Genomic DNA, 26,364 nt, shown 5'->3' with positions numbered 1-26,364 from the left:
GCATGCTGAGCATGTATAGCTTTTTATGAATGAAATGTAAAGCTGTCGGCTTCAGAGTCACACAAAATGGGGTCATTGTTTTAATCACAGTACTTTGACAGTACAGTGTTTAATCACTTTACCTTTTACATACATACTGCTTCAGAGGATTTACAAGCTGTAAATGCCATTTGGATTATTATAAAACTATTTTATTAATACCATTAGTTACAGCTTACCAACTCTAAAGATGCCTTTATAGGTTTTTTTTTTGCTGTGTTTTTTTTACCATAATATGAAAACTCTTATGAATATTAAATTCTACAATTAAAAGTATGTGGACACTGCTGTCCAGTGTAATTTTGTTCTGGAGCTGTTTTCCATCTCTAAATTGAGGCTGTATTCACAGCAGATGGTTGTACAGCCAATACAAGAACATTGTTATCAGAAGATTCTGATTCTCTGCACCCATGATGCTCAGTGATAACATTCATATCCAAGGTTTTTACTACTTCCTGCAGATGATTTGAACATTGGTACTGGATTTACTGTATATTGTGACATTGTCTAATATTAATGTAATTACTGGGTAAACTGGGCTGGAGTGTATTGTCCAAGTGTGCACATACTTTTGACTGTATATAGTCAATACCCATCTTATGTCCCCTTCATGCATATTATGCCTGCTTTTTACTACTATATCTGTGTGTGTGTGTGTGTGTGTGTATGCATTTCAGCATGCAAGCACTGCATGACATGTGTTTGCAGGAGTTAAATTGGGCAAATTCCCCCCTGTTGCGGCTCAGTCTCCTCCAGTTTCCCAGCTACCAAATCTCACACATTTGGCCTGAAACATCCGCTATCAGACACTGTCTCACGCTGACCAAAGAGATGTAGACTGTGTTAAATAGCTGTGGCCATCCCACAGCAGAAGGACTGATATGTTTGTCTTCAAATTGATTAGGCCTGTGCGCAATTTACGCACCTGGCACAGCAGCGGTAGCATCATTAATCGTTTCAAACTTGTGATGTGGCATTGTGATCATATGGTAGCCTCATTAAACTCAAGGCTTTTCTGGACTGCAAATCAGTGAGCTGTTGCACACAGATTCCAAGTTTACACACTGAAATCATTAGGAACAAAGAGGCAGTGTTCAGGATGAATCCAGCAACATCAAAGCTGTCGATTTTTATTTTTTCAACAAAATCCAAGTATTAAATCACAGTCATATTTTTTTGTGGATCATTGCAAGCATGAACATGAACCACTTAAACCAAGAAATGAGGCCCCAGATAGTTAGCGTCATGATGAAAACACACTTTATTGGACTAAGCCTAGTGTATTTGCTTCAGTGCACAGCTATGTCTATTTTGATGAATGGACAGCAATTTCACTTTTTTGTCAACCATAAATTTAAAATCACTGGTAGTGCATTTGGTTATGGGCCCTTGTTTGCAGTGTTGTATTATTATTGTTTGGGACTTCACGTTTGTCCCTCTAATAATTTAATTGGTTGATTCATCCAAATTTGCAATAAATACATCAAATGAAAATAGAAATGTCTCTGTTTCTCCCCACTGGATCTTTCCATTCAGATAGTTGGATTAAATTTTAGATGTGTGAAATTTAACCAGTATAGTGGAGGTGAATGGAATTTAGTTTGTGCGACATCTTGGAAATTCAGCATCTCTCTTAAGAAAAAGTGGCACTGTTACTCTAAACAATTCATATCCACACAACACAGTTTCTACAGTTTTCATACTTGCAAGTGAAGAAATATTCCCTATGAAAACTGCAGACTGTGTGGTCTGTGAAACCAGCCGACCTCATATCATTGCACAAGGGAACCCCCTCGTCATATATCCCAATTCAGCCCCTGTCTGTATGCATCATGCTTGTTGCTGGTTAGGATATAGGCCTGTCACTGACTGAATGAAAGAGCGTGAACACAGCAGCACCGATGAATGTCTGAGCGGAAGCAGGGTACATTATTGCACCTCTCTGTGGTTGTTGCTAGAGAAACTGTTGTGACACAATACTTCCTGTTTGTGTAGCAGGAAGGAGAACGAAAAAGAGAAGAGTCAGAGGGGTGCAAAGAAGGTTTCACTCATCCAGACACTGCAGCCTGCACCACCGACAGACTACACCCAGGTAGGAGACAAGTGCTAGTATCTCTCATTTAAGCACCTGAATGCAACTTCAGGACTAGCATTGTAGTTAGTTCAGCAGTGTGACAGCAAATGCATCTGGTGCTGTGGTTATCAGTATTTGGCTGGAAAGTAACTGAGATTCCATTTCCTGTTTGAGGCAGAGTTTTTATGTGTCAGTACATAAAATGCAATCAGGATATAATGATTGAGTTGAACTGAAGCTGCAGTGATGATGATGAAGATCACCTGCTTTAGTTACACCAGGGCTGTCAGGGATCCTTGAGCAAAAGCACAAAAACTAAAGTTCAACTTTGGTATGATTTACTTTACTTGAAACTATCCTAGTTGTATATAGTTATATAGTTGTGTATAGTTGTCCTACAAAGAGCAACTGTAGCATCACGTGGTTGAAGGTAGTAAAGTTAGACACCACACCTAACAGTGTATTAAACGTATAGGATTGGCAATGAGAATCCTCTTTTGTGGTGTAGGTCATGAGGTCCACGTTAGTCTTGTGAAATATCTCCACTATTATTGGATTAGTTACCATGACATTTTAAACATCAAAATGTATGGTGCAAAGACAATGTACCCTGGTGACTTTGGTGATTTCTAGTGCCATTATGAGGTTCACGTGTTACCCTACTTTTCATGCTATGATTTAGCCCAGTCCTCCTTAAGGCCCCCCTTCCGAAAAGCCATCTCTGATTGGTCAAATCACACAGGCCTGAGCAGGCACCGCTCACTGTGTCTCCAGTCAGCTCTTCCGGTGTTTTAAGCTTCCTGTTAAGCTAGCCTCTACCCTGCATCTCACCACAAAACTCTCCAGAGTGGGAGAAATCACATCAGTCAAACAACATGCTAACGCTCAATTCATTAGGCTAACCTACAAAATAACAGTGAAACAAGATTAAATTAACATGTTGTGGTACAGCTTCCAAGATTGAAGTCAGGTTACAGACAGCAGGATTGATCCATTCTTCAGCTTGTGATGTTACTGGCCCTCTTTGATTGCAGTCTGTTGTAAAATCAACACATCCTTGAGCTTGTGAAGTAGCGGAGCAGTCCGGGAGTAAAATACACACAGTTCAATAGTTTTCTAGTCTACGATTTTTCATCAAATACTGAATTAATCCAGTGGGTCTTTTAATCCTCACATAGGAGCAGTAAAGACTTTTGTGATGATGCTTAAAGCCAACAACAGAGCAGCCTGCAGCTGTGCACTGGCCCAAAAAGTATTCCCCCTTTAACTTTTCATCTTATACCATCATCAAGTCAAAATATTATTGGTCCAATAAAACCCTTCAAAGCTAATGACATCCCATGAGCCTCTACTGCACTCAGTGTTTACTGGTAATTAACAAATGTTATATCTGTGTTATATCAGCATGTTAGTATCATCACTGTCAATATATTAGCATGCTGATATGAGCCTTTAGCTCAAAGCACTGTTGTGTACAGGCTTACAAAGCTGCTAGTATGGCTGTAGACTCACACAATTATTATTGCAATTATTAGATTTAAATGCATCATGATATCACCTTCATGATAAGAGTATTAATAGCGGCAGAGGCCTGAATGATGACTACACATTGTCTCTGAAAAAGAGATCTGAGTATGAGTTAGTTACATTAGTTACATTAACATGTTTGAAACACACGTGTCTGATTTTGCTGCTCTCCTCTGTGGCGTGTGAACAGGTGATTCATCAGCTGTGTTCTGCTCACAGCCAAAGAGAGGAGCTCTGAGGAGACAGGCTCATATTGACCAACATACCCAAGAGCAGCTTCAGGATCCCTGGGTTCGCCTTTCAGACAGCTCCCCTGAAGAGCTGCCCGAGATCCAACACCACCACCGGCACCACAACACTGCAGACAAGTCGCAGCCTACAAACGTCCACAGCCAGCCTGCCATCATGAGTGACGAAGAGAACACCTCCGAGCTCAATGGCACAGCAACAGACGCAGCTTCAGATCCTCCCGGCGACAAAAGTTCTGAAAACACATCTGAAACTCCAGAAGCAAAGAAGGGGCCCCCGGTGGCACCCAAGCCTACCTGGTTTCGCCAGAGTCTGAAGAAAATTCGGAATGATCAGGACCAGAAGAAGCAAGATATAAAACATAATAAAACAGCAGAGCAGAGGCCGACTGGGGGCTTCACCAGAAGCTTCGGAGGCAGGTCTGCCTCATCCACAGCCAACCTGTCAATCAAACAAAAGATTCACTCATTTGAGACTTTTTCCAGTCCAGAGGGTCCAGAGAAGGGGGACAACAGGAGGCCTTCCACCTCCCTTCCTCTGGTGGAGAAGGAGTCCAGGAGTCACACAGCCCCACATGTAGATAACAGGAAGGACAAAGATGAAACCCCTAAAGAGATCCAGCCAGACCAATCTGCAAGTGTAAGGGTGACAGAGACCACAGCTGTGTCTGCTGCACCCTCTGCTATCACCTCCTCCCCTTCTGAAGCTTGTGGTCAAACAACAGCCGAGTGCTCTGAAGATGAACCTCCCCCAGCCCAGTCCCCAACAGATCTCCCACTTTCTGACAGCACCAGCACTGATCTGGTCTCAGGGATACAGGACTCTCATGATGACAGGAATGTCTTACCATCAAAACAGGAGTCTGAGCTCGACAGAGAGGATCTTAGCAGGACCACAGAGTCCAAGGTCCTACCTCCTGCGACACCTGTGAAAATCAGGCAGGCTGAAGAGACAAGTCCTGCAGAGGGGACAGAGGGGGACATAGCACAGAGCCAAGGTCAGCTGGTGAGCACAACTCTGAGTGCTGCTCCACCCACTGACAGTCACCTCCTCAGAGGCCCGGAGGAAGAGAGTTTAGGGAAGATCCTCGCCTTCAGTAACCAGGTAATCTGTCATGTGAGGAACTATGGTAATGTACTTTGTTTGCGTTTGACTTTGAACAGGGGATCATCTGGCTTCATCGCGCTACTTGTGCAAGTGTTTATTCTCCAAAAAGTCTGATGACTTTACTCTACGTTAGCCGTAAACAAGCGAGCAATGGCATCCACCGAGTGTCCGTCTGTTTATATTCAGGTCAATCATTCAGCAGAGACTCTGGTTCTCTCTCTTCTTCTTCCCCTCACTTCTCTGTAACATAATGTTCATGAAGTAAAGTACATTTCCCCTCCAGCTCCAATCAGCAGTCAACATTACAGAACATAGACACCTGACAATGGAGGTCACCTCCGCAGATCACTGCTGCAGTCAGGTTGATAAACAGGAGTGAAGATAAAACCATGTTTTAATCCCAAAAGTTAAAAAGTAATCTCTGAGCTCTCCTCCCGTCTTTAAACGGCTCTGGATCGAGCAGAATCTGATGTGACTCTTGGTGTATATTCCTCCTGGATGTCTGGCTCTTCCCCTGACTCTGTCCTCCAGAGGGACTCCCTAAAAACGTATATATTGTCCAGGGGCGGTGCCTTATGTCCTGCGTGTCCCGTGTCTGATGCACGTTCTCATAAAACCACCCAAATGTTCTTACAAGGCAGGATATCACCTTCCATGCACATACTGTACATACACAAATTTGAGGGAAACAATGTGCACTCAGAGCACCACCTGAGATGTTCATGGAGCTCACTGAAACCACACCCATTTGGGCGAAATATCAAGTTTTGAGCTTCCAGAGCTGTCCGGCTCTGAGCAGCGGCTCTGCCTGTCCACTCCGCCCAGCCCTCCCCACACAACACTCGGCAAACATTTCAATTTGTTTTGATTGAGAGAACCCTAGTGGCAGAATGATATATTGTGCATTTAGCTTGAGGATAAGTTAATTTTACTGTTGGAAATGATAACCAAAACAAAGAAGCAAGACTCAAAGTTATGATGAACCAGAATTATCCTTTAGTAAGTAAAAGCTCTCACACGTTTTCCTTTATTAAATTATTTGCAATTATATATAATATCACATGTACTGACTTATTTCATACATGCTTCATTCTTTATATATTTTTTTTAATATTGTATGTTTCTTTGTCTCAGTTTGTTCTGCTGTCATTTTTTTACCTATAATATTTTAGTACACGTTATTTTCTCCAGTCTACAATTTGAATGTACCCATAAAGCATGGAAATTGTGTTTAACAGCTCAATTTGTTTATATTTTAGTTTCTAATCTGACTGTCTTTGCAGTATCATCCTTCTGTTTGGTTCAACAATAACCAGATTGTCATCTAATTTAAGATGTTGTTTTTGCCAGGTTTCTCAAGCATTCATGCGTTCTCTTCCCATACACCCCTGCCATGGTACTTCAGGCTCCTCAGACCTGCAGGAACCCTCTGCAGTGGACTTGACAAATCCACGGGAGTCTGATTCCACCCAGGAGAGCTCAGACAGGGGATTCTCTGTCAGGTAAGACTTCTGCACATAGGTTTGGGTAGACATGACACCTCCCCCACCCTGTTTTATATTCATAAGGAAGTGGGTTCAGGTTTTTTAAAAAAAGACTTCCTGTTTTATCTGAGAGGCAGCAACAAGTTTTTACTGTAAAACATATTTAATTCAGCACACTATACACTGCTGTGCATGCCAGCAGTGTATAGTGTGCTCAGAGGTGTCAAACTAGCATTACATCCTCATCTCTGACATGTTTTGCCTTTTTAAACACAGCTTGGCCACACTGAGGGAGTGTACCATTGAGCGAGGGGAGGGTGGACCTCATGACGAGGCAGCAGTCACGTCTGCCTCTGTTCACTCTGTCATCTCAGCCATCCCCTCAGAGGAAATACAGAGGATGATGCAGGAAGTCAAAGCTCTAGATGAAGAGACACTGAAGGTAAAAAAAAACCACAAAAAAAAAACCTCAGAGACTTTCACTTGGTACAACCCAGCAATAACACATGGAGATTCGTTTAAAATCAAAGCTACAACATTCAATACGGGGTGAATACACACCATTTCACCTCACACTGTATTAATCAATTCTTACTTTGGTCATTCAATCTTATAACATTTATTACATTGTGATGTAATGCAAACAGATTATGGATCCCCCACATGAATTGAAAAACACACAAGCTGAACTTTTGGACATATTATTATCAGAGACAGGACAAACATATTTATTCCAGGGCAGCAGACTCCACCACCAACCAACCAACCAACCAACCAACCAACCAACCAACCACCTATTTCATTTTGACCAGCCACCAAATGTAATTTTGTCATCAGTATGTTAGGTATCAAACTTTATTTGAGAGAATGCCTAATGAATAGTGTTATTAAATTGATTGTAAAATGTAATGTAATGAGACTGATATCGGTCTGAACATCTTACTCTGGAAAGAAAAGGGCGTGTTCTTAAAACATTGAACTTTTCCTTTAAAGGTGTCTTTATACAAGTTTAAGTATTATCTCGTTGCAGCTTTCAGCAGAACATAAAGGGTACTAAGCAGGTGTTCATCAGCTCATGAACAGATGATGGATGAATTGATGGTCACCACATTCATCTTGTTGAAGCGCAGTGTGTGGGTGAATCTTGCGCCCCCTGGTGATTGAAGGCAGAGTCAGACACTATGAACGTATCAGGAATCAGGAATACGACTATATCTACTGCAAACTTTCATGTTGTATATTTTTTACATGCATTAAATATTTTGCAGTGCTCTCTTATTGGATACTAATATACTGTGCAGGCCATACTGGTAGTGTGTCTGATTACTAGAAACCAAAAAACGGCCATGCCTTGTTGAAACATTTAAATAACGTTATCTGCCACAAAGGTCTTGTAATTGAGTTTTGTGCCATTTACTTTGGTCAGTGTGTGTGTGTGTGTGTGTGTGGCCTGATGGAAACTTTACATGTCTTCTGGCCGAACGGGAATCTCAGTTACAACTCATATAGCTGGCCACCTGAGAGTCGTCACTTGCTCAACATCTGCTGTGTATTAAACTCCACACTGAGCTCCTTCTGTGAATACAGATGATCTGAGCACACAAGGTGCCTCAGTGCACTGTGTTGTGGGTAAATCAGCCCCTCACACTGTCTGAAAGGATTTAACATGTTCAACTCCGTGCTCCCTTTACCTCTCACATTCAGACCTTGTGAAGTCTGGCCTTGTTTTTATGACTGCACCATTACTTCAGATGTAGAACTGCACAGATTTCATTCATCCGTCTGTACCAAGTTTACAAAGACATCTGTAAAAAGTCATTCATGTACAGTGTTCATCATTCAACATTCATCATTCACTGCTTGTTGGCACTGGTTACTAAAATTATCCTTTTATTAGTTTTTTTTGGCAGATGGTGTGTGATGGGATGCTAGCATTATGGTTCTAGGGACATCAGTCTGGCAAAATGACATCTTGTACATTCATGCTCCTCCAGAGGGTAATCCGCTGACCTTTCCTCTAGTGCCAATGGCAGGTCAACATGTCCATTTTCTCTGTGAAATATCTCACCTACTTCACAGATTGGCGCAAAATATGGTTCATTCACTGACATCCATGTGTCCTCTACAATGAATCCTGCTACCTTGGTCACCTGACTTCTTACTGCCACCATGAGGCTCACAAGTTATACCTTTTTGTGAAATATCTCAACAAATTGGATCAATATCCATGACATTTGGAAGACTTTAGAAGACTTTGATGGATATGGAGGAAACTGAGTTATGATGAGCACTGCTGGCTGGAACTTTTCTCACGAGAGCTGTATTTATTTCTGTGCTCACAAAGCAATCATTCAACTGAAATACCGACTGCCATTGTGAATGGCAATGTCCCTCAGAATGTAGGAAGTTATCCTGAGGAACATGGTTTTCATTTTGTCAGAAGAAAGGAAGAAATGCTTTGTGAGAGATTAGTTACAGAAGCTGGTTCAGTGGATGTGAACAATGCTCTGTGGCTCAATGTCTCTTCATAGTAATACACCTGTTAAACATGTAATCTGAGCTAATCGTATGAAAATAAGATTAACTGCTGTAGTAACTCTGTCTGTCTGTGTTCCCACAGCAACTAGTAGACATCCATGTTGTGATCCTGCATAAAGAGGAGGGAGCGGGACTGGGCTTCAGCATTGCTGGAGGGTCTGACCTGGAGAGCAAAGCTACTACAGTAAGCAGCCCTATACAGATTCATACTGATCACATGAGAGCAAGGGTTAGACTGACAGATCTGTCTGTCTTTCTCTCTCAGATTTTAAACTCATATACTGTACTGATATTGTCTTCCATCCAGGTCCACAGAGTGTTCCCCAGCGGGTTGGCAGCTCAGGAGGGCACCATTCAGAAAGGAGATGAGGTGTTGTCCATAAATGGACAAACGCTGCGCGGCGTCACGCACGCTGATGCCACTGGGGCTCTGCGTCAGGCCCGCGATCTGGAGTTGGCTGTGGTGGTGGTCTGCAAGAGAGCAGAGGAGGAAGGAGAGGGAGGAGGCTGCCGGAGCAAAGAGCCCAGCCCTGCAGGTGAGTCGCACCTCAACACAGCAGGCTGCAGTCCATCACCTCGAGTGTGTGAGCCTCTCCAAAATGTACAGGGCCTTTTCAAAACATGGTTTTTCAATGTATGCAGTAAATCAGCCCTGTGGGTCACACTTTGACATAAATTAAAGCAGTAAATATCTTAACTTTGAATTTTTCAGCTGTAGTGCAGGTGTGCTGGCTACTGTAGCTCAGGAGGTGCAGCGGGTCGTCCAGTAATAGGAAGGTCGCTGGTTTTGATGGCCTTGAGCAAGATACTTAACCCCAAATTGCTCCTGATGAGCAGTTGGCACCTTGCATGGCAGCCTCTGCCATCAGTGTGTGAATGTGTGTGTGACTGGGTGAATCTGACAAGTGTTGTAAAGCAGCTTTGAGCAGTCAGAGGACTGGAAAAGCGCTATAGAAATGCAAGTCCATTTACACTTGCCCTGTTTTAAATTGTGTTGCAGTGGAGGAGCAGGGAGAACCAGTGAGTGTGGAGCTGGAGAAAGGAGCTGGAGGAGTTGGGTTCACTCTCGAGGGAGGAAAAGGCTCAATCCACGGAGACAAACCTTTACTCATCAACAGGATCTTTACAGGTATGATTATGCCAACATTATACCTCATGATTTCACTTTATCTACAAAAAACAATTCCCAGTCAGTTAATAAACTGTGCTTTCATATTGACCATCACTAATCAACTATCAGCTTTTTAAATCTTCTGAGAGAAGCACTGTGAATGAATGTTACCACAGAAAGGAGACATAATTCAGACATCTTGATTTTCTTAAAGGAGTAGTCGATGTGTTCATTGTTGGAGTGCAGCTATTTTCAAAACTAGGAAAGGAAGCTGCGACAGACATGAGTGCTGCAGCAGAAGTGTCATGTCTGTCAACGGAGCAACTGTGTGAAACTGCAAACTACTGAAACTTCCCAATGAATTCTAGGTCACAGTTTTAATCTATGGTTCATTTGGCTTTGGTGAAATGAAAAAGAGGTCTGTAGGAACATTTCACTGAATAAAAAATAGCCAAAACAAATATGTAATGTGTGTTTGTGTGTGTGTGTGTGTGTGTGTGTGTGTGTGTGTGTGTGTGTGTCAGGTGGAGCAGCAGAGCAGAGTGGTCTGCAGCAAGGAGATGCACTGCTGCAGGTCCAGGGAGTCAATCTGCAGGACATGACTCGCTTTGAGGCCTGGAACATGATCAAGAGTTTACCTGAAGGACCGGTCACAGTGATGATCAGGAGGAGGCAGGGCGGGGCAGAATGAACAGCTGCTGGGAGCCGCTGACAGATGAAGAGATGTCGGCATTTTTTCAAAGGTGCAATATTTAAGAATTGGCCACATGTTGAATTCATACTCCAAACAAATAGGGGGCACCACATCACCAGAGTAATTGCTAACTGTAATTGGCATTAGCTGCTTAGCTCAGTTAGCCGTGCAGCTAGTGACTCTGCCTGGACTGGCAGTTGAGAGTACGGGGGTAGTGTTAGTGTTATTTACTATCAGACTATCACCTCATGAGGTACAGAGTGGCTCAGGGCTAGCTAGCATGCTAACTTCAATAGATGTCTCTGCAACACAACACATCACAAGTATTATTTTGTTGGCATTCTGTTCATGTTAATTAATTTGTTTAATGTGTTTAACTTAAATTCTTACATATTGCACCTTGAACACAGAACATAGAAATCAGGGATCAGCCCACATTTGACAAAGTGGTTCAGAGAACAACTTCTGCATGAATTTTGATTATGTATACAGTATGTCACATTTCTGACCAGATAGAAAAGTTTAATAAAGGGTCAGTTCAGCCCATAAAGAAACAAAACCTCAATTTTCTCACTTACCCACACTGGTAACTAGCCGTGCAGATAGTTTCCTGTGAATAACCGTCAGTAGTTTTTCACCCTCAGCAGAAATCTGTGCATACAAATAAATAAATCATGCTCTCACGAGTGGCCAACTGCTGTCCTTGTATTACTAAAATTGTGCTCTGGATCGTGTCAAACATAAACAATGGTGTTCAACAGGCAACAAGACTCAAATCCTAAGTATATCCATATGTTTTCATCAAAATGAACACAAAACTGCAGGAAATCATAGTGGCTCATTTAGATAAGCCTTCCCACTGTTAATGTGACCTGTGTTGGACTCCACAGTGATGTGTGTGTGCAGCACAAGCCAGTATTCCTGAAACATCATCTAATAAAGCAGAAAGTGTTCATGGTACAAGGACTAATGTAACAAATGTGATAACCACCTTTATTAATATGAAGGAATTCATTTTGAAATCTGAGGCACCTAATTACCAAACACAGCTGCTAGCCTGCTGTTGACACCCTGGATGCTATTCAGTAAGAAAGCACAGTGCTACAGGCAGATTAGACTGCCAGGACATGGACACCCTATCTGCTCTGATTTAATGCAGCCTTGTTTCAGTTTTACATAGAGTTATGTGGGAATACTTGATCCCACTGACTGTGTCGCCTTTGACAACCTTCTCATATAAAATAAAATATGTTTAATTGCTATGTTCTGTCATGAGCAAAAAGAGAAAATGTAATATATATGAATTGATTCGATAGCTTCATTGTGCAAACTAGTCAGTGCTTGGTTTTACTTTTTCATCATCACACCTGCCACAGCCATGGCTGAAGAAATGGCTCAAGGCTTTTTTTTGTCTCATTGGAAGATATTTTTCGTTCAACTTCACTATCTTGAGTAAGAGGTGGTGAGCGCATTATTCTCTTAAAATACATAGTATATTAAGTGTACAACAGTCAAAACTACGGTTAAGTAAAAAGGCAGTAAAACTTCCACTGTAAAACACTATTTTAAAAATATTAGTAAAAAGCTTTGAACATTACATTGGAGGAAACATATTTCAAATCTTATTTCATACCACAGTTATAATATTAAGCAGTTTTATCCACTCCAGCCATGACAGCCCTAAACAAGACACAAATCAAGCCGTGTGAGCCAAGTTTCATGAAAGCCTGACTTTAGCTAATGAGATGCAGGCGGTCTCTGATTATGTTCCTCCTCGCTACAACAACTGGCTTACAAATCAGTCGTGAAGTCTACAAAATGGTTCAGTCTGATTTAAATCAGACATTTTGCACAAGCGAAGGAGAAGGAAAGAACTACAGGAGATAGACACAGTAAAAGCTACACACTGTACAGACCAACGCAACTCAACACAGAAGCCCAGCAACCAGATTGGACTGGATCAATCTGGACTAATGAAGGTTGACATGTGTCTGAAGTACAGGTCTTCACTAGTTTTGCCTTGATGCTCTTGTACTTTCAGTCTATGATGGTACAAAAAAAATGGAGTCGCGTATAAAAGAAGAGAATTATATATGTTAAAGGTCTATTTTTCTTAGCAGTGGTACTGTATATGTAAAACCAGAAGATTAAACCGTAGAATGCACTTTAGTTGACTTTGAGTTTGACTCTCCTGCCTTTTTACAAAGTTATCGGTCAAACCAAACTCAACTAGAATGTTCCGGTTTGTGTCTGGATCCTGAGCACGCAATGGGACAATTTAAGCACAGATTTTTTTCCAAGCACATGCATGAAATTATGTAGAGAAATTCTCTCAGTGATTTCTGCGTTCAATACTGTGGATGTATTTGCATGTTTATTTCCACAAAAGCACACAATACTATCAATGAGACTGTAAGCAAAGGGCAAATGTGCATTTTGTTCTATTTGATCCAGCCCTGAACACGTTTGTTGCTCAAATTCAAATATTCTGAGTGAGAATAATTTCTCTACACAATGTAACTTGTGTTCACATTTTTTTCAGTGCTAGAAATGTCCTGTTGTGCTGAGAATGTCTTTGTATGCGACCACAAAACAAATGTTTTCTACGCTTAAAGAACAGATGTCAGAGTCACAGAAGTGCTACATCTGCTGTAAGAATTCAAAAACTTGAATAAAACTGTTGAAAACTGAAACTCTGAGTGATGTTTCTTTCTCCACAACTGTAGATGGTTTTAAATGTTTGAAGTGTGATCCACTGCTAAAGAAGAAGACAAGTGGTGGACAACATGATGTTCCTATTAATAATTTTAATGCTGGTGAAATACAAATTAACTGGGTGCAGAACAGTACAATATAAACAGTTTCATGTGGTCTGACAAGACATGTAAAACTCCATGTTAAGGGCAACAGCAGCTCTCATAAGAGCAGTAAATGATCAACATTTGACGTGTATCATTTTAAATATATTCTGTTGTACCGGTCTTTAAATTAGCCAGGACGACGTGTGATCAGTGTGACACAGGACACGAGAAATGTCTGAACTGGTTGTTGGAGCACAAGTTGTCAGAACAATGCACATAAGGAAACTTTGGATCAGTATCTGAATCTCAATCACAAAACACAAAATTTGGTCTCACTGGTGGTCAGAAAGTCCACCACAGTCACAATTTAGTGCTTAAAGGGATCAACCAGGATTGGCTCCGCCATAGTTTACATGCTCTTTGACCACCTTGTCATTGTGGATACAGTACGTTGTTGGTCAACGTTCACTGAGGTCAGAATATACACAAAGTGAAAATCAATACAGGATCACATGCTGACAATTTTCAAAGAAATTATGTTTTCCCACTGATGAGTTGTGTTTTCTGTCAGTGGACTCTGTAGTGAAGAGGATGACTCCGAACATGTTTAGTAACTAGAGGGAAGATAGTGACAGAGGTGCTGGTGCTTCTGCAGATACAGTAAGTCACAACTTTCAGCAGCAGTCCTCACAGAGACGACCCAGCAGGTGTTCCCTGTGAGCTGGATAAGGACCCAATTTCCATCGAGTATTAAAGGGGAATTCCAGTATTTTTAAACCAAAAGTGTTAGAATTGGTCAAGTAGACCGTCTAGACTGATAGCTGCAAGATGATATTTTGGGACAACTCCAACTGTAAAAGTTACGCTAAAGTGCTTGTTTTTGCCACTGAGGCTGAGGTTGGTATTCTAACTTGACATGATGGAAACAATTCCCATGGATAGCCATTTTTGTTGAAGACGTGTTTCACTGCTGGAAGGATGGTCCGGGCATAAAAACTGTCTATGGCTGTCTATGCAGCAAAAAGATACAAATATTGTTTTTAAATTGGTGCTACATGACCAGAGAAAACCCAGAACAACCAGGATGCACTGCAACCTAACACCTGGGATTGGTATTTCTGGCAGTTGTGTCGCACTCAGAAACAGTGGGGGGTGCCAAATCGCAAACTACTATTTGCTCCATAATGTTGTTTTAAAGCAACACTAGGTAGTTTTTCGACCTTAAAATAATGTTTCTAAACTCAGTTAAGTGGTAGAAAAACAGTTAATAGGATGAATGGTGACGTCTCTGCAGCCTGAGGGGGGTCGCACCGGCAGAAACTGCACTGTGTAACTTCCCAGAGCAGATAGGAACCTATCTGACGTAAAGGCGTCTAGTGCGACCTGCTTTACGGCATACGTCACACGTTTATTCGTCGGTGGATTTAGCCAGCAGCTACTTGGATTTTTCGTAAACCAACGCCATGGCCAAGCCAGCTAAAAAAGCCAAGATATTGTCTGAGGAGGCGAAGAAAAGAAAAACAGAAAGTGATAGAACAGAGCCCGGACACGGATAAATATTGGACCAGCTTACACTCAGTGGCGCGAGCTGAAAGAAGAAATGGGTTTCAAGACTGATGGCGACCTAGCCTTGATGCTACTGGGTTTGAAACAAGTCAAGTTTCCTACGACATAGCACTGAGAATTTAACACAAAGGTTTAGCTCCATAGGAATCATTTCTGTAATGTTGTCAGACACTCAGCCTGTCAGTGGCTATAACAAGCAGTTTTAGTGGAACTAACTTTGACAGAGTGCCCAGAGGTTAAAACGGTCAACTGGACTGATTCCAAACCTTTTGGTAAGTATGAATAATTTACAGTTCAAAATGTGTCAACATTGGGAACATGGGTTTAAAAATACTGGAACTGCCTTTTAAGGGTGCCATCTGTATTTGTATATGGGTCAAGAAAAAACATGAGTAATGCATGCAGAATGCAAGAAATGTCTTTATCCAGATAAAGTAATTAGTTAATGATCACATGTTAAAGGTAGAAATGGGCTCAGGAAGTCAAAAAGGTGATCAGTATTGATTCACTTTGTATTCCTCATGTAATTGGGTGTTTCTTCTACTTCAGCAGCTACCTGTATGTACATTGAGACAATCTAAAAAAGAAATGTAATAAAATAAAACATCTGGGTCCATTTAAACATTACACAGATTAAAATGCTTTTACATCCACGTTAGCAATTATCTCTCAAGCTCGTACGACTTGGAGATGGTGGAATGCATTAGAGAGGTCTTTAATAAAAGATAACTGGCTGCACTGTGAGGTAAAACGATGTTACAGGTAAAGCGCCAAAACATTTTAAAAGGAATGCTGATACTTAAAAAAGACTAGTTAAAACATGTCACCCTGTATGGCTTATCATACACACAAAGGCTCTGGAGAAGGTGGGTAGACAAACAGTTCAAAATCAGATCCTTCATCCAGCCTTCCCTGACTCAGATACTCATCTTCATTCATTTCATACTGAGGGATTTCTTAACAAAGTTCTGAATATGCTCAAGCAATATATATTTTATCCAGTCAGTTCAGTGAGAAAATCCATAGGTCATCAATAAGGAAGTGTCCACTTGAACCTTAATGAAGATGGATTAAAGGGAAGGCTTACAGTGTCCTTCAAACCACCAACAAGAAGCATTTGAGCTAACAGAGCCTCAGTGTGTGAACATTAAAACTGGTATGTTACAGTACTTTTGTGTTTTTTTCTGAGTACCTGATGAGGATTCTGGCAGTTGTGGATTAACTAACATTTGTATATAACATTTATGTAAATATAATGCAGTAGCAACTGGCATATTGTTAAGTTATTAAATACAGACATGATGTTAGATGATTTTCTTTCAAGTGCTGTAAGACTGATTTTAGTGCGCAGGTACAGAGGAGAGACTGTGTCTGACCTGAAAAAGTCTTTACGTTAAAAAAACGACACAACAGGATACAGTGTGGAGGGACCTCTGAGTGTCTGTAAGTGTTACGCAAGAATTAAAGACTGCTCTTATCTGGACAAGTAAAAATACTCCCATCAGCACCTGCTTTCACAAGTACATTTCCCCATACAAAACTATCAATGTGCAGGCAGTGAGCTCACCTTATGAGAAACTGATAAATACTGTATGTACTGGACCTGGACAATAACAAATGGACTACGTCTACAACATATTCCAGCACATGACATATGTGGATTTCAGAGTCTGTCCACATACCCGTCCATCTCAAAATGATGTTGCCAGGAAACTTCACCTACTTTATATAGCCTACAGAGTGAGATTTCTGCAGTCTTATAAAGTTTTTGCAAGCCACGCTACATGACATCAACTTGGGTGCGACATCAAGTTTGATGTATGTAGACTATAACATGGTAACACCTACGGATTCACAGGCTAAGATGCAAGTCCAGGGTATCGCTGGTCGCAAGAAAGTGCCAACCACCATCTTTGAACCTCTCTCACAGCACCAAGGACCACAGATATCAAACACTCTTCCCAGTGCTCACTTTAACAGTATCAGCTATGGAAAATGGCCTCCTGACTTAATTATTTAACAACCTAAATCATGTAATTTTACACATGCAGTGACCTCATTTCACTACAACAACAACAATTGTATGTTAAAATATGTGCTTGGCATTTGTCCATGTTACATGGGATTTTTCCCCCACATCACATGCCATTGATTGAGAAAGCACTAGTAGCAGACCTGGAAAACCCAGTGTTAGCTGTTGTCTTCCTTTGTAAGCCAAGATAGTCAGAAAGGTTTGGAGGAGCTGGCTGAAACAGTCTCTCTAGAATGGTGAGACTCTGCTGAACTTGTGAGACAAACTGCAGGAAGCTGGTTTGATTCGAATCTTAAAACTGAATAAGGAGTTTAAGGTTTTGTACATAAAGAAAAAAAGGGAAAGGGAAATGTCCTTTAGAAATGAATGCCATGAAAAAAGGGGAAGACACTTTTCTGCTCAATAGTGCACAATAAAACTTGTCCTGTTCAAAGGCGTTCTTTTAGAAAGAAAAAAAGCTGCCTTTGTTTAAAAAGGCCACCTGTGCCTTCCCACCTGTGCTTCAGTTAACTGATACAAGATCTTCATGGTTTACAGGTGAGCGGAGACGAGTTAAACTATGGCATTTCAAGTACAACACAAACAACTAAATATGAGGTATGAGTCAGAACTCCAAACCAATAATCTGATACCAGCATAGGGTAAATAAGGTCCATGCAACATGCATGTTTACAGTACACACTGAAGTATGCAATTATAAGGAGAGGAAATGTCTGTTGTCTCATCATTCGGGTAGAAAGTAAACATATTCTGTATGTTAAGCACATGTACAAATATAGATTTTACATCTTTAGATTGGAGAAAATAAATTCATCCTACCGATTGGGATGTAAAGAGACGGAGTTTAAGTTTTAGGTTTTGTCAAATGTAAGCCCTCATTCTTACTGTGGGACTTTTCAAATGTTTTAACTGCTTTTAAATAAGGAGGCTGACTACTGAAGATTTACTGGATTCCTCCTGCAGTAACAAAGGAACAGAGGAAGGTACATTAAACAGAAATTGTGGATTGGATCTATTTAAAAGATGCAATTGTTTGATAATCTCAGTGTAAAATGGAATGAACATTTGGCCTCATCAGTCCGCAGGCCTCAGGTCTGAAGGTAGGTTTCTTAGCTCTTGTTGTCAAAGGTCCTTGAGTGATTTGACAGCCTTGGCCAGGTTGCCGTAGAACTCAGCCATGCTGGAGGGGAAGAACGAGTCGACGACGGAGCGAGGGAGGAGGCCACCCAGATCCGTCTGAAAGAAACTGAACACCTGGGTTTTGTTGGGCTCTCTGCAAATGAAGTGGAAGAAACACTCAAGATAAAATGTGATGCACAGAAGAGACGCAAAAGTAACACAGTGAAGATGGACTATAGCCAGCATATCCTCTACAAACACACACTGCACATGTTCAGTGTGTTTGGACTTACCCTGAGATGGGGACACAAACACAGCCACATCGATGGTTGAATCCTCTCACGTAGCCGGACTGGGGAGGACAGCCCGGGTGAATCACGTTGGTGGCTGTTGACATGACACAAAGAACATATGATTCTCTACATGATATTGATCTTGTGAGGGGCTGTTGTCTAACCAGAGCCGCTGGGTTTCCTTTCAACAGGGAGAACATCTGGCCTTTTGGTAAATACATGTATTTACTTTGCTGTTGAGAAATAGATGAGAAGACCAATATTGTTCTCATGTGTGTCTATTCACTATGAAGCTTCAGCTAAACTGAGCTAACCATCTCCTGGCTGTAGTCCCATAATGAATGGATAGATATGTGAAGTGTATAAATCATCTAATCTAACTCTCTGCCAGGAATGAAATAAGTGAATTCACAAAAAGGCAAACTACTCCTTTAAACGTTACAGTGGGTGGTCTATGTGGGCTGGCTGAAGGCGTTTTACTGGATTCCCCTGGTGAAACCTTGAAGACACAGAATTTAGGGTCAGATGTATCTTAGTGTATGTGCTGCCTGACACAGAGGACACACTACATGCCTCCGCTAGGCCAATTGTAGACAAGATTTTACCAAGATCACTTTGGAGCAACCCAAAAAAGCACAACAATATTAACTCTACAATATAGCATAAAACTAGTGGCACAAGCCACTGCCAGACAAAATGGGCACGCACTGAAGCAAAACTGAGATTAACAGACAATACATTCATGTTGGGATTGACAGACTGACAGATTGTCCTGTCTGCCAGCCAGGGACACTGTGGCCACCTGTGTGCCGGGGAGATCTGTTTGCACAGAACATTGAAAGGCAAAGTTCAGCTACCCTGAGAGGCAAGTGAAGAAAAAAAAAATTCTAAGTCTGATCTATATTGTTCTCTCTCCTGTGTTTAAAATGTTTTGCTAAGTTCTTTTTTAAATTTTTTTCCCCCAACTGTGGAAACAGGTGGACAAAGGTTTTGGTAGTAAACAAATTTACCTGGTCTGGATATACCTGATTGAAATCAGAGCAGTACAATTCTTTAATTGTTGGGTGACACCACTGAAAGATGGAATAAAATTAATGCGTGTGACATGTAATCTATTTGTTTGTTCAGACCTGTAGTGTATCCTCAGCTGAGTAAAATCTTAAACCTTGCATCCACAATCACTCCTGTAAATAAAAACAGTCCAGTCCCTACTCCATGGCACAATAAATCTGAGAAAGTACAAAAGAAACAAGAACAGGAAGTAGAGGAGACAAGAATGATTCATTACGCACCATTTGATGAAATGGTGCCATCTTCGTATTGCTTAACTAAAATAACATCTACAAAGTCTCGTGGAGCTATGATACCCATAGCTGCTGAAGGCGTGACTGTTCGGCAGATAGAGATGTCCTGCACAAGAATGGGAGACAAGGGAATGTACTCAAAGACCGAGTCGAACAAAGCAAAAGCAAAAATGGACATCACCTCTGGTATCATGTGTATGCATTTAAAGCTGCACTGGGCGGTTCTTATTTTTAAAGATGTGGTTTCATCCTAATTGATCAGGCTGGCAATGGTAACTAGAAAAAAGTAATCACAAGCAGAGATAAGTGAAAGTTGCCCCTTGTCTTTCTTTAGTGTGTTTTGTATATACACATACCTCATGGTTTAATAACCTTACTGGGTTACTGAGGCTTTATCAACAGATCTTGACGTGACCCTACTAAATTTCTGACATTAGAGTTTCAGAAGCCACCAATATGTCAAGACACCCAGTGCAGCTCTAAAAATAATTCACACATTCTCTGAGGGAAATCAAAAGAAATCTGACAACTATATGGAGTGAAAACTGGGTTAACTAATACATAATGATCATGACAAACCAGAAGAGAGAAATTAGTTACACACCTCTGTGATTTGTTCCAAAAGCTCAAACCTTTTGACGTTGTTGTCCCACTTGACCCTGAGCCCGTTGGGCACTGGTTTCAGACACTCCCACACTTTCTCCGGGCTGCCGCCGACAATGCCCTCACCCTTATAACTGCAGAGGAAGTCAGACAATATAAGAGTCAGGAGAGTGGATTATTAAGGTACTACAGGACAATGATTTATACCAGGGGTCTCAAACTTTCATTCAGTCTGTGGGAGAAATGAACAAGGAGCTGTTTGATGAAGAGCTGCAGGCATCAGGCTGCACACCTCCAACTTCTCAGTGAGGAAACAACTCCTTTTCCCTCATTAACGTTATCAGGTTCTTCATTATGACCGAGTTTAAAACTGACATATTGCCAAACAGGAGCTATTGCTTTTCGCTTTGACATCAAATTCTCCACCATTGCCTTTTGCAGTCAGCTCTCCTAACTCTCTCCACGCCAAAAGTGAAATGTGCCTCTGTTACTCTGAGCTGTGACTCTGCTGCTGGCCCCGCTGCTGCAAAAGTAAAATGACAGTGGGGCAGTGGGCAAGTAATGTAACCAGTGTAAGCCCAACCACCGAGTAACCGGGAACACCGACTACCTTGGCAAGCCTAGTGCAAGGTTTAAATACGTTTTTTTTAAGTTATTTTTTAAGGAAAAAAACTAATGTGCATAAAGATGTTTACTTCTGTTGGCATTTTTTGTGTTAAATATGAAGAAGATATGAGCAGGAGTGCTGCAGGTGTCTGGCAAGAAATAAAGTACAAATGTATTTCATTTTTAGTGCAAAGTTTTGATAAGTTAGATAAGAAAAAAAAAATGTTAAAGCTAATCATATAAAAATGCATACTAACTGCTGTTTGCCTTTTGTATTAATATGTTAAAAATGGAGATAAAACCTGAATTTTCAGAAATATTGTGCTTTCTAGTAGTACAGAGCGCTGTAGAGGCGCTCCTACGAGATGACAATACCAGCAGTGGCCCCAAGCTAATTTGAGTTTGAGAGCCCTGATTTAACCCCTGCACACAGATAAACAGTATACTTCTTCTACTCTACATGGCTAATTTCTAGGGATGTAAGGATACACCGAGTTTCACAATACTGCAATAAAGAAATGCTGCGCTACTGTGACGATACCTACCTGCCCTACTCTGCCTGTGATTGGCTGGCTCCGTTGGTCTAATTCTTAAGAGTGGTATTAGCATTGCCCTGGTTCCATCGTCAAAAAGCCTGTGGGATTTTTTAAACTGGATTTTGGAATATCGCCGAAAATATTCTCTGTGACAAACACAAGTTTATGATACTTCCAGGCTTTGTTCATCAAGATAAATCTTCACAGATGAACACCACTTCGTGATTTTTGAAATGTAAATCAAATCTCTAGCAGCAAAAAGCTAACATTTAATGCTATAAACAGACTACATCACAGTCACATGACTTAAATGTCACCACCACTAAGCTTCTTACTACACTGTACTATACATACATTAATATAAATTAATCAGTGTACAAGTTGTAAAGTTAGAGTTAGAATAGTTTGTAACTAAAGTTGGCCTGTAAAGACAGACTAATGAGTAGCTGTAGTCTCATTTAGACACTTGTTAGCAACAGCCGTTTTTTACACACGTAAGAGTTTTATAATTAAACTAGGGACATTTAATGATGTATTTTATGTGCTAGAACAAAACCTGTAAATATCTTCAACCTGTGGTAACCACACACCTTATTTCTTTTTTTTACAAACCAACCGCGAGAAAAACACAACCCAACATCCACTGGACATAATAACACAGGACATAATAACGTGCAAGCTAAGCTGAGGTTTTCAAGGCTCTGGTAGTCTGCTGGACAACGAGAGGGAGGGAGCCCGGTGGGACCCGTGTCTAAGTGTCTGTTCTCGGCTGTCCTCCTGTGCCACACCCCCCTGGGTGCCCTGGTAGTCCCGCCGTACAACCAGAGGGAGGGAGGGACTGCTACTTGCTACTGTATTGTTTTGTAATTGTTCAGAGTCCAATGGCTACTTTTTACAATGCGTAGGTAATGACCAGCTACCTTTATTTTACTTAAGAAGGAAAGACTTACAAAATTAAAAACATAAACTGCATAAAAATAATAAATACTTTACAGTTATTATAAAAGGGATATTGTTCAAGTTATCTTTTTCTTCTTTCTTTTAATATTGTGATGAATATCATATCGTGGACTATACTGTATATCGTGAAGATATCGTACCGTGAGCTTTTGGTATTGTTACATCCCTATTAATTTCTGATACCAACTGATTATTGATTTTAGACCACATCATCCTTAAAGATCCAGTGTGTAGGATTTTGAGGCATTAAACGTTGAGGTTGCAGAATGCGACTGACACCCCTCATCTCATTCCCTATGGCCACTCAAGATATGAGTAAAGCCAGTGTTGGGTTTGTCACTTATGGGCCATCCGTGCCAAACGCATGACATTAGCATGGGTCAGGTAAGACAGTTGCAGTAATCTTATAATGCTGATTTGCCATTTGGTGTTAGCATGCTGAAAGTAGCTGGCTGTGCATTCGTCTTTCATGCTACTTGTGGCCGGTGCAGTCGACACGGCCAATTGCCAATCAAATGCAGGTAAATTATTATATCCTGAACAACGACTTTACTAATGTACTATGATGGTATTAGGGCTGTGTTAACAGTAGCATAGCCCCTGTAAGAAAGAAGGCAATGGGTGATGTATGTACGTGGACATTGCTTGTTGAGTAAGAGAGCGAGCAGCAGGTACTGCCAATGACTCATTACAGACTGGTTTTTTTAGTAAGGTTAGCGGGCGTGTACGGGGGGAGGAAACACCCTTTTTCCATGCAGTGAAACGAGTACTGGTGAATGGAGTGGAGCAAGAAAACAGTACGCTCTCCTTGATGTAACAGGTCAGGTTGGCTTTCTCAGTTAAAATCTAAAAAGGTCAGGGACAATGACATGAGTGAGTTAGCATCTACAGCTAAGTTTATACCGCAGGCAAATCTGATTTGTTTCTCAAATTAGACTATTTCACTAACAGGTCACTATAATTATAATAATAGCTTACAACATGTTAGATAAAGTGAGATGTACTGAAATTCATTTTAGGTTGGATTTTATTCGTACAAAAAAGCTCTGTCCAGGAAAAAAACACTATTTTGAGATTTGTTTGAGTGAGAGAAGTTTCTGCAACCTGGTGCAGTTTTGAAGAAAATTTTATTTATGTTATTTAATAGTCAATGTTTTATGATGAACATACAACTGAATTTTCCATCAAAGAATGTTAAAAAATGTTTGTGTATGCCACCATTTACAGTTTTTAGAAAGAAAGACTTTCTGACTTAAAAGAAAAAAACGGAAATCGTAATTGGCCAAGAAAATCGCAATCGATGCATCTCTAGTAAACATGGTGGTGCTACATGGCAGACTCTTTGGAAGAGGTCCTTCTCCCTCTATAGATGTAAGGGTCTCGTTCTAAGGTAATGAAAGCATAACAGTTAACAGTTATTAGTTTCAGTCAGTTAGTTAGTTTTAATGAAACAATTACGAACAATATATTCCATTTCTGCCAATAGACCCCTCTAAACCCTAAACCCAAACCCATAATTTTTTTTTAAAGAAAAAAAAAAAGAAATGAATAATAATCAAAAAAATAATAATGAGCTAGAAAATAAAAGTCAAATTCCATTGCCATGTACTGAAATGTAATGTCGTAGCCTATTCTGTTCTGATCCCAATTGATAAAGTTGTAAGAGATTTATTCTCAGGTCATGTGATTCAAATTCATCCACAGGTATGTAAAATACTGTGCAAGGCGTCCTGGCGTTTGAATGAACAGTACGTTCTGGGAGCGGATAACAGCTAACACTATTCTAAAGTACACATAGGTACATTTTTATTAAACTAAGTGTTAAATAGCTCTATATTCCAGAAGTAATCATTGTTATAGAGTGTTAGGGTCAGTAACCCATGTCTCTCCTTCTGCTCATGCAGTAAAAGAGAAATTGAATTTTCTGGTATCCCTGCCCATTTTATCCAATCAGGACAGAGAACTCAATAAAGAGGCGGTCCTGTCCATTTGTGAACGAGCAGAGAGCAGGATCCTGTGTCTTGCAATTACCGCTGCATGTTCATGTGGTGACATAGAGAGGTGGGAGCCAATTGTTAACTGCAAAACTCACAGGAAGTTAGCTTAAACAGCAACAACACTTACAGCAGCTTTAATATTCTGTTAAAGAAGATAAAGAAGCCTCAGTGATTTGCGCACTTCAAACTCACCACTACTGTCACAAAATCATTCCTGAGGGACGTCTTGCTGCAAATGGCGTTCACTTGTTTTCAATCATGCTATGTAGTACAGATAGCATTACAAACATTTGTTCTTAGTTGTAGGCATAAGACACCAGTGCTATCCTTTTGCTAAACCTAACACTTGCAGAACAGCAAAGTATTCTTTTATTTACTGTCTGCAGATTTCATCATTGAGTTGAACTGAAATCAAAACTAGATGAGAAAGAAAAAGAGAAGATGAGTTCTCTCACACATTCCCGGGGAACTCAGACGAGGGACGCCACGACACAACCACGTCGTTCTGCCAAAGAAAAGAGTACACATACAGTGAGCAACATTGGCCTTTGTGTCATCAGCTGCCCTGGTACATGCTGTTCCCACAGACACTACACACTGCATACTTCAAAACAACACAAAATAAACATTAGATCTTTCTGTATTTCTACTTGAGGAGCAAGTGTAAAAGGTTACGGTCAGTGATAAACCAAGCTGACAGTCAACCATCATGCACCAGTGGTTGACCGTGGTCCACCAACCACTGATGCTGTGGTGAGTCCAACAAGGCACACATTTATTTTAGAAGTTTCCATTTTTTAAAATTGGTCCACACTCCTGCAAACACTAAACCTAAACTAAAATTGTGGATTTCATCACAGTCAGGACCAACCACAAACCAAGAGTACACACTGCATATTTTTACACTTGCTTGCCAAATGGGAGAGTTTAGCCTCAAGTTTCGTAAAAGTTTTTAACCCTCTCCTGTCAGGTGTCTGTGAGCAAGGCCACATCATGTGACACATGTACAAATGACGGATCTCTAACGTTACACCAAAAGACCCGGCATGTGTCAGCGCAGGTGGATCCCAGCTACATATCATTCAATATCATGTCAGACAATAATAAAAGCAAATATTTACCGATTTCTTGCAGACTTTCCACCCGGACTCATCCCTTTTGTAGCTCATCAGGCAGTCTGCCGCTGCATTGGCTTTATGTTCATAATCCATAATGGCTGGTAAAAGTGAAAGATCTCTTGTTAACCTAATTGTCTTTGAGGACTAGCTGACGTTACAGCGGCCAAACGGTGGACACACGACACTGTTATCTCTATACTCAAGGGAAATCACAGTCGCACTGTAGCTGGACTATATAAGAAATAGCATTACCTAACGTTAGCAAGTACAACTAAACCTGCTCAGGTGAGTGTGAACCGCCACTACACAGCTAACGTTAGCCAAAATGAATGAAACGTGCTACGCACTGCCAGCATCGTTGACTAACAAGCAGCTAGCTCGCAGTTACGACTTATGTGAATAGAAAAAAACGTTCACAACTCGGTCAAATACTGTCATATATAAAACCTAATTGCCTCAATGCCACACTACAACCGACGTCTGTCTCTGTTAAAACGGTAAAAATCCAGAGGCAGTTGAATGAATAAATAGGACGGGAAGGGTTTGCAGCGGCGTCAACTCATCCCAAAAAAACTAGCTTCCGGTTACGGCTTTCAAAATAAAGCC

General features: G+C 40.9%; 2 protein-coding genes across 3 annotated transcripts in view; one reads left to right on the top strand and one right to left on the bottom strand.

Annotated features, from left to right (window-relative positions):
- The window catches only part of il16 (interleukin 16), a 43,956-nt gene extending 30,446 nt beyond the window's left edge, over positions 1-13,510 (top strand). Inside the window, exons 19-26 of one of the 2 annotated variants that reach the window (XM_084351918.1) lie at positions 2,038-2,131; positions 3,831-4,993; positions 6,347-6,498; positions 6,757-6,922; positions 9,101-9,202; positions 9,326-9,554; positions 10,019-10,147; positions 10,654-13,510. In XM_084351918.1, coding sequence (XP_084208044.1) covers positions 2,038-2,131; positions 3,831-4,993; positions 6,347-6,498; positions 6,757-6,922; positions 9,101-9,202; positions 9,326-9,554; positions 10,019-10,147; positions 10,654-10,820 — 2,202 coding nt within the window. In that variant the 3' untranslated portion in view covers positions 10,821-13,510. Of the gene's footprint in view, positions 1-2,034; positions 2,132-3,830; positions 4,994-6,346; positions 6,499-6,756; positions 6,923-9,100; positions 9,203-9,325; positions 9,555-10,018; positions 10,148-10,653 lie in introns of both variants that reach the window. The other variant, XM_084351917.1, reaches the window with a different exon arrangement.
- A 100-nt stretch (positions 13,511-13,610) lies between these two features.
- stard5 (StAR related lipid transfer domain containing 5) lies at positions 13,611-26,304 on the bottom strand. The gene is made up of 6 exons (XM_084354606.1): positions 25,762-26,304; positions 25,096-25,145; positions 20,543-20,675; positions 19,927-20,044; positions 18,635-18,728; positions 13,611-18,495 (listed from the first exon to the last, which is right to left on the bottom strand). The coding sequence occupies exons 1-6, from the start codon at positions 25,849-25,851 to the stop codon at positions 18,345-18,347; spliced, it is 636 nt and encodes a 211-aa protein (XP_084210732.1). The 5' UTR covers positions 25,852-26,304; the 3' UTR covers positions 13,611-18,344.
- Between the last annotated feature and the right edge of the window lie 60 nt (positions 26,305-26,364).

This window comes from Pagrus pagrus (genome assembly GCF_965226575.1).
Source record: "Pagrus pagrus genome assembly, chromosome: 1".
Taxonomy (NCBI): domain Eukaryota; kingdom Metazoa; phylum Chordata; class Actinopteri; order Spariformes; family Sparidae; genus Pagrus; species Pagrus pagrus.
Note: the sequence above shows the minus strand (reverse complement) of the source record. Positions and strands in the feature narration are given on the sequence as shown.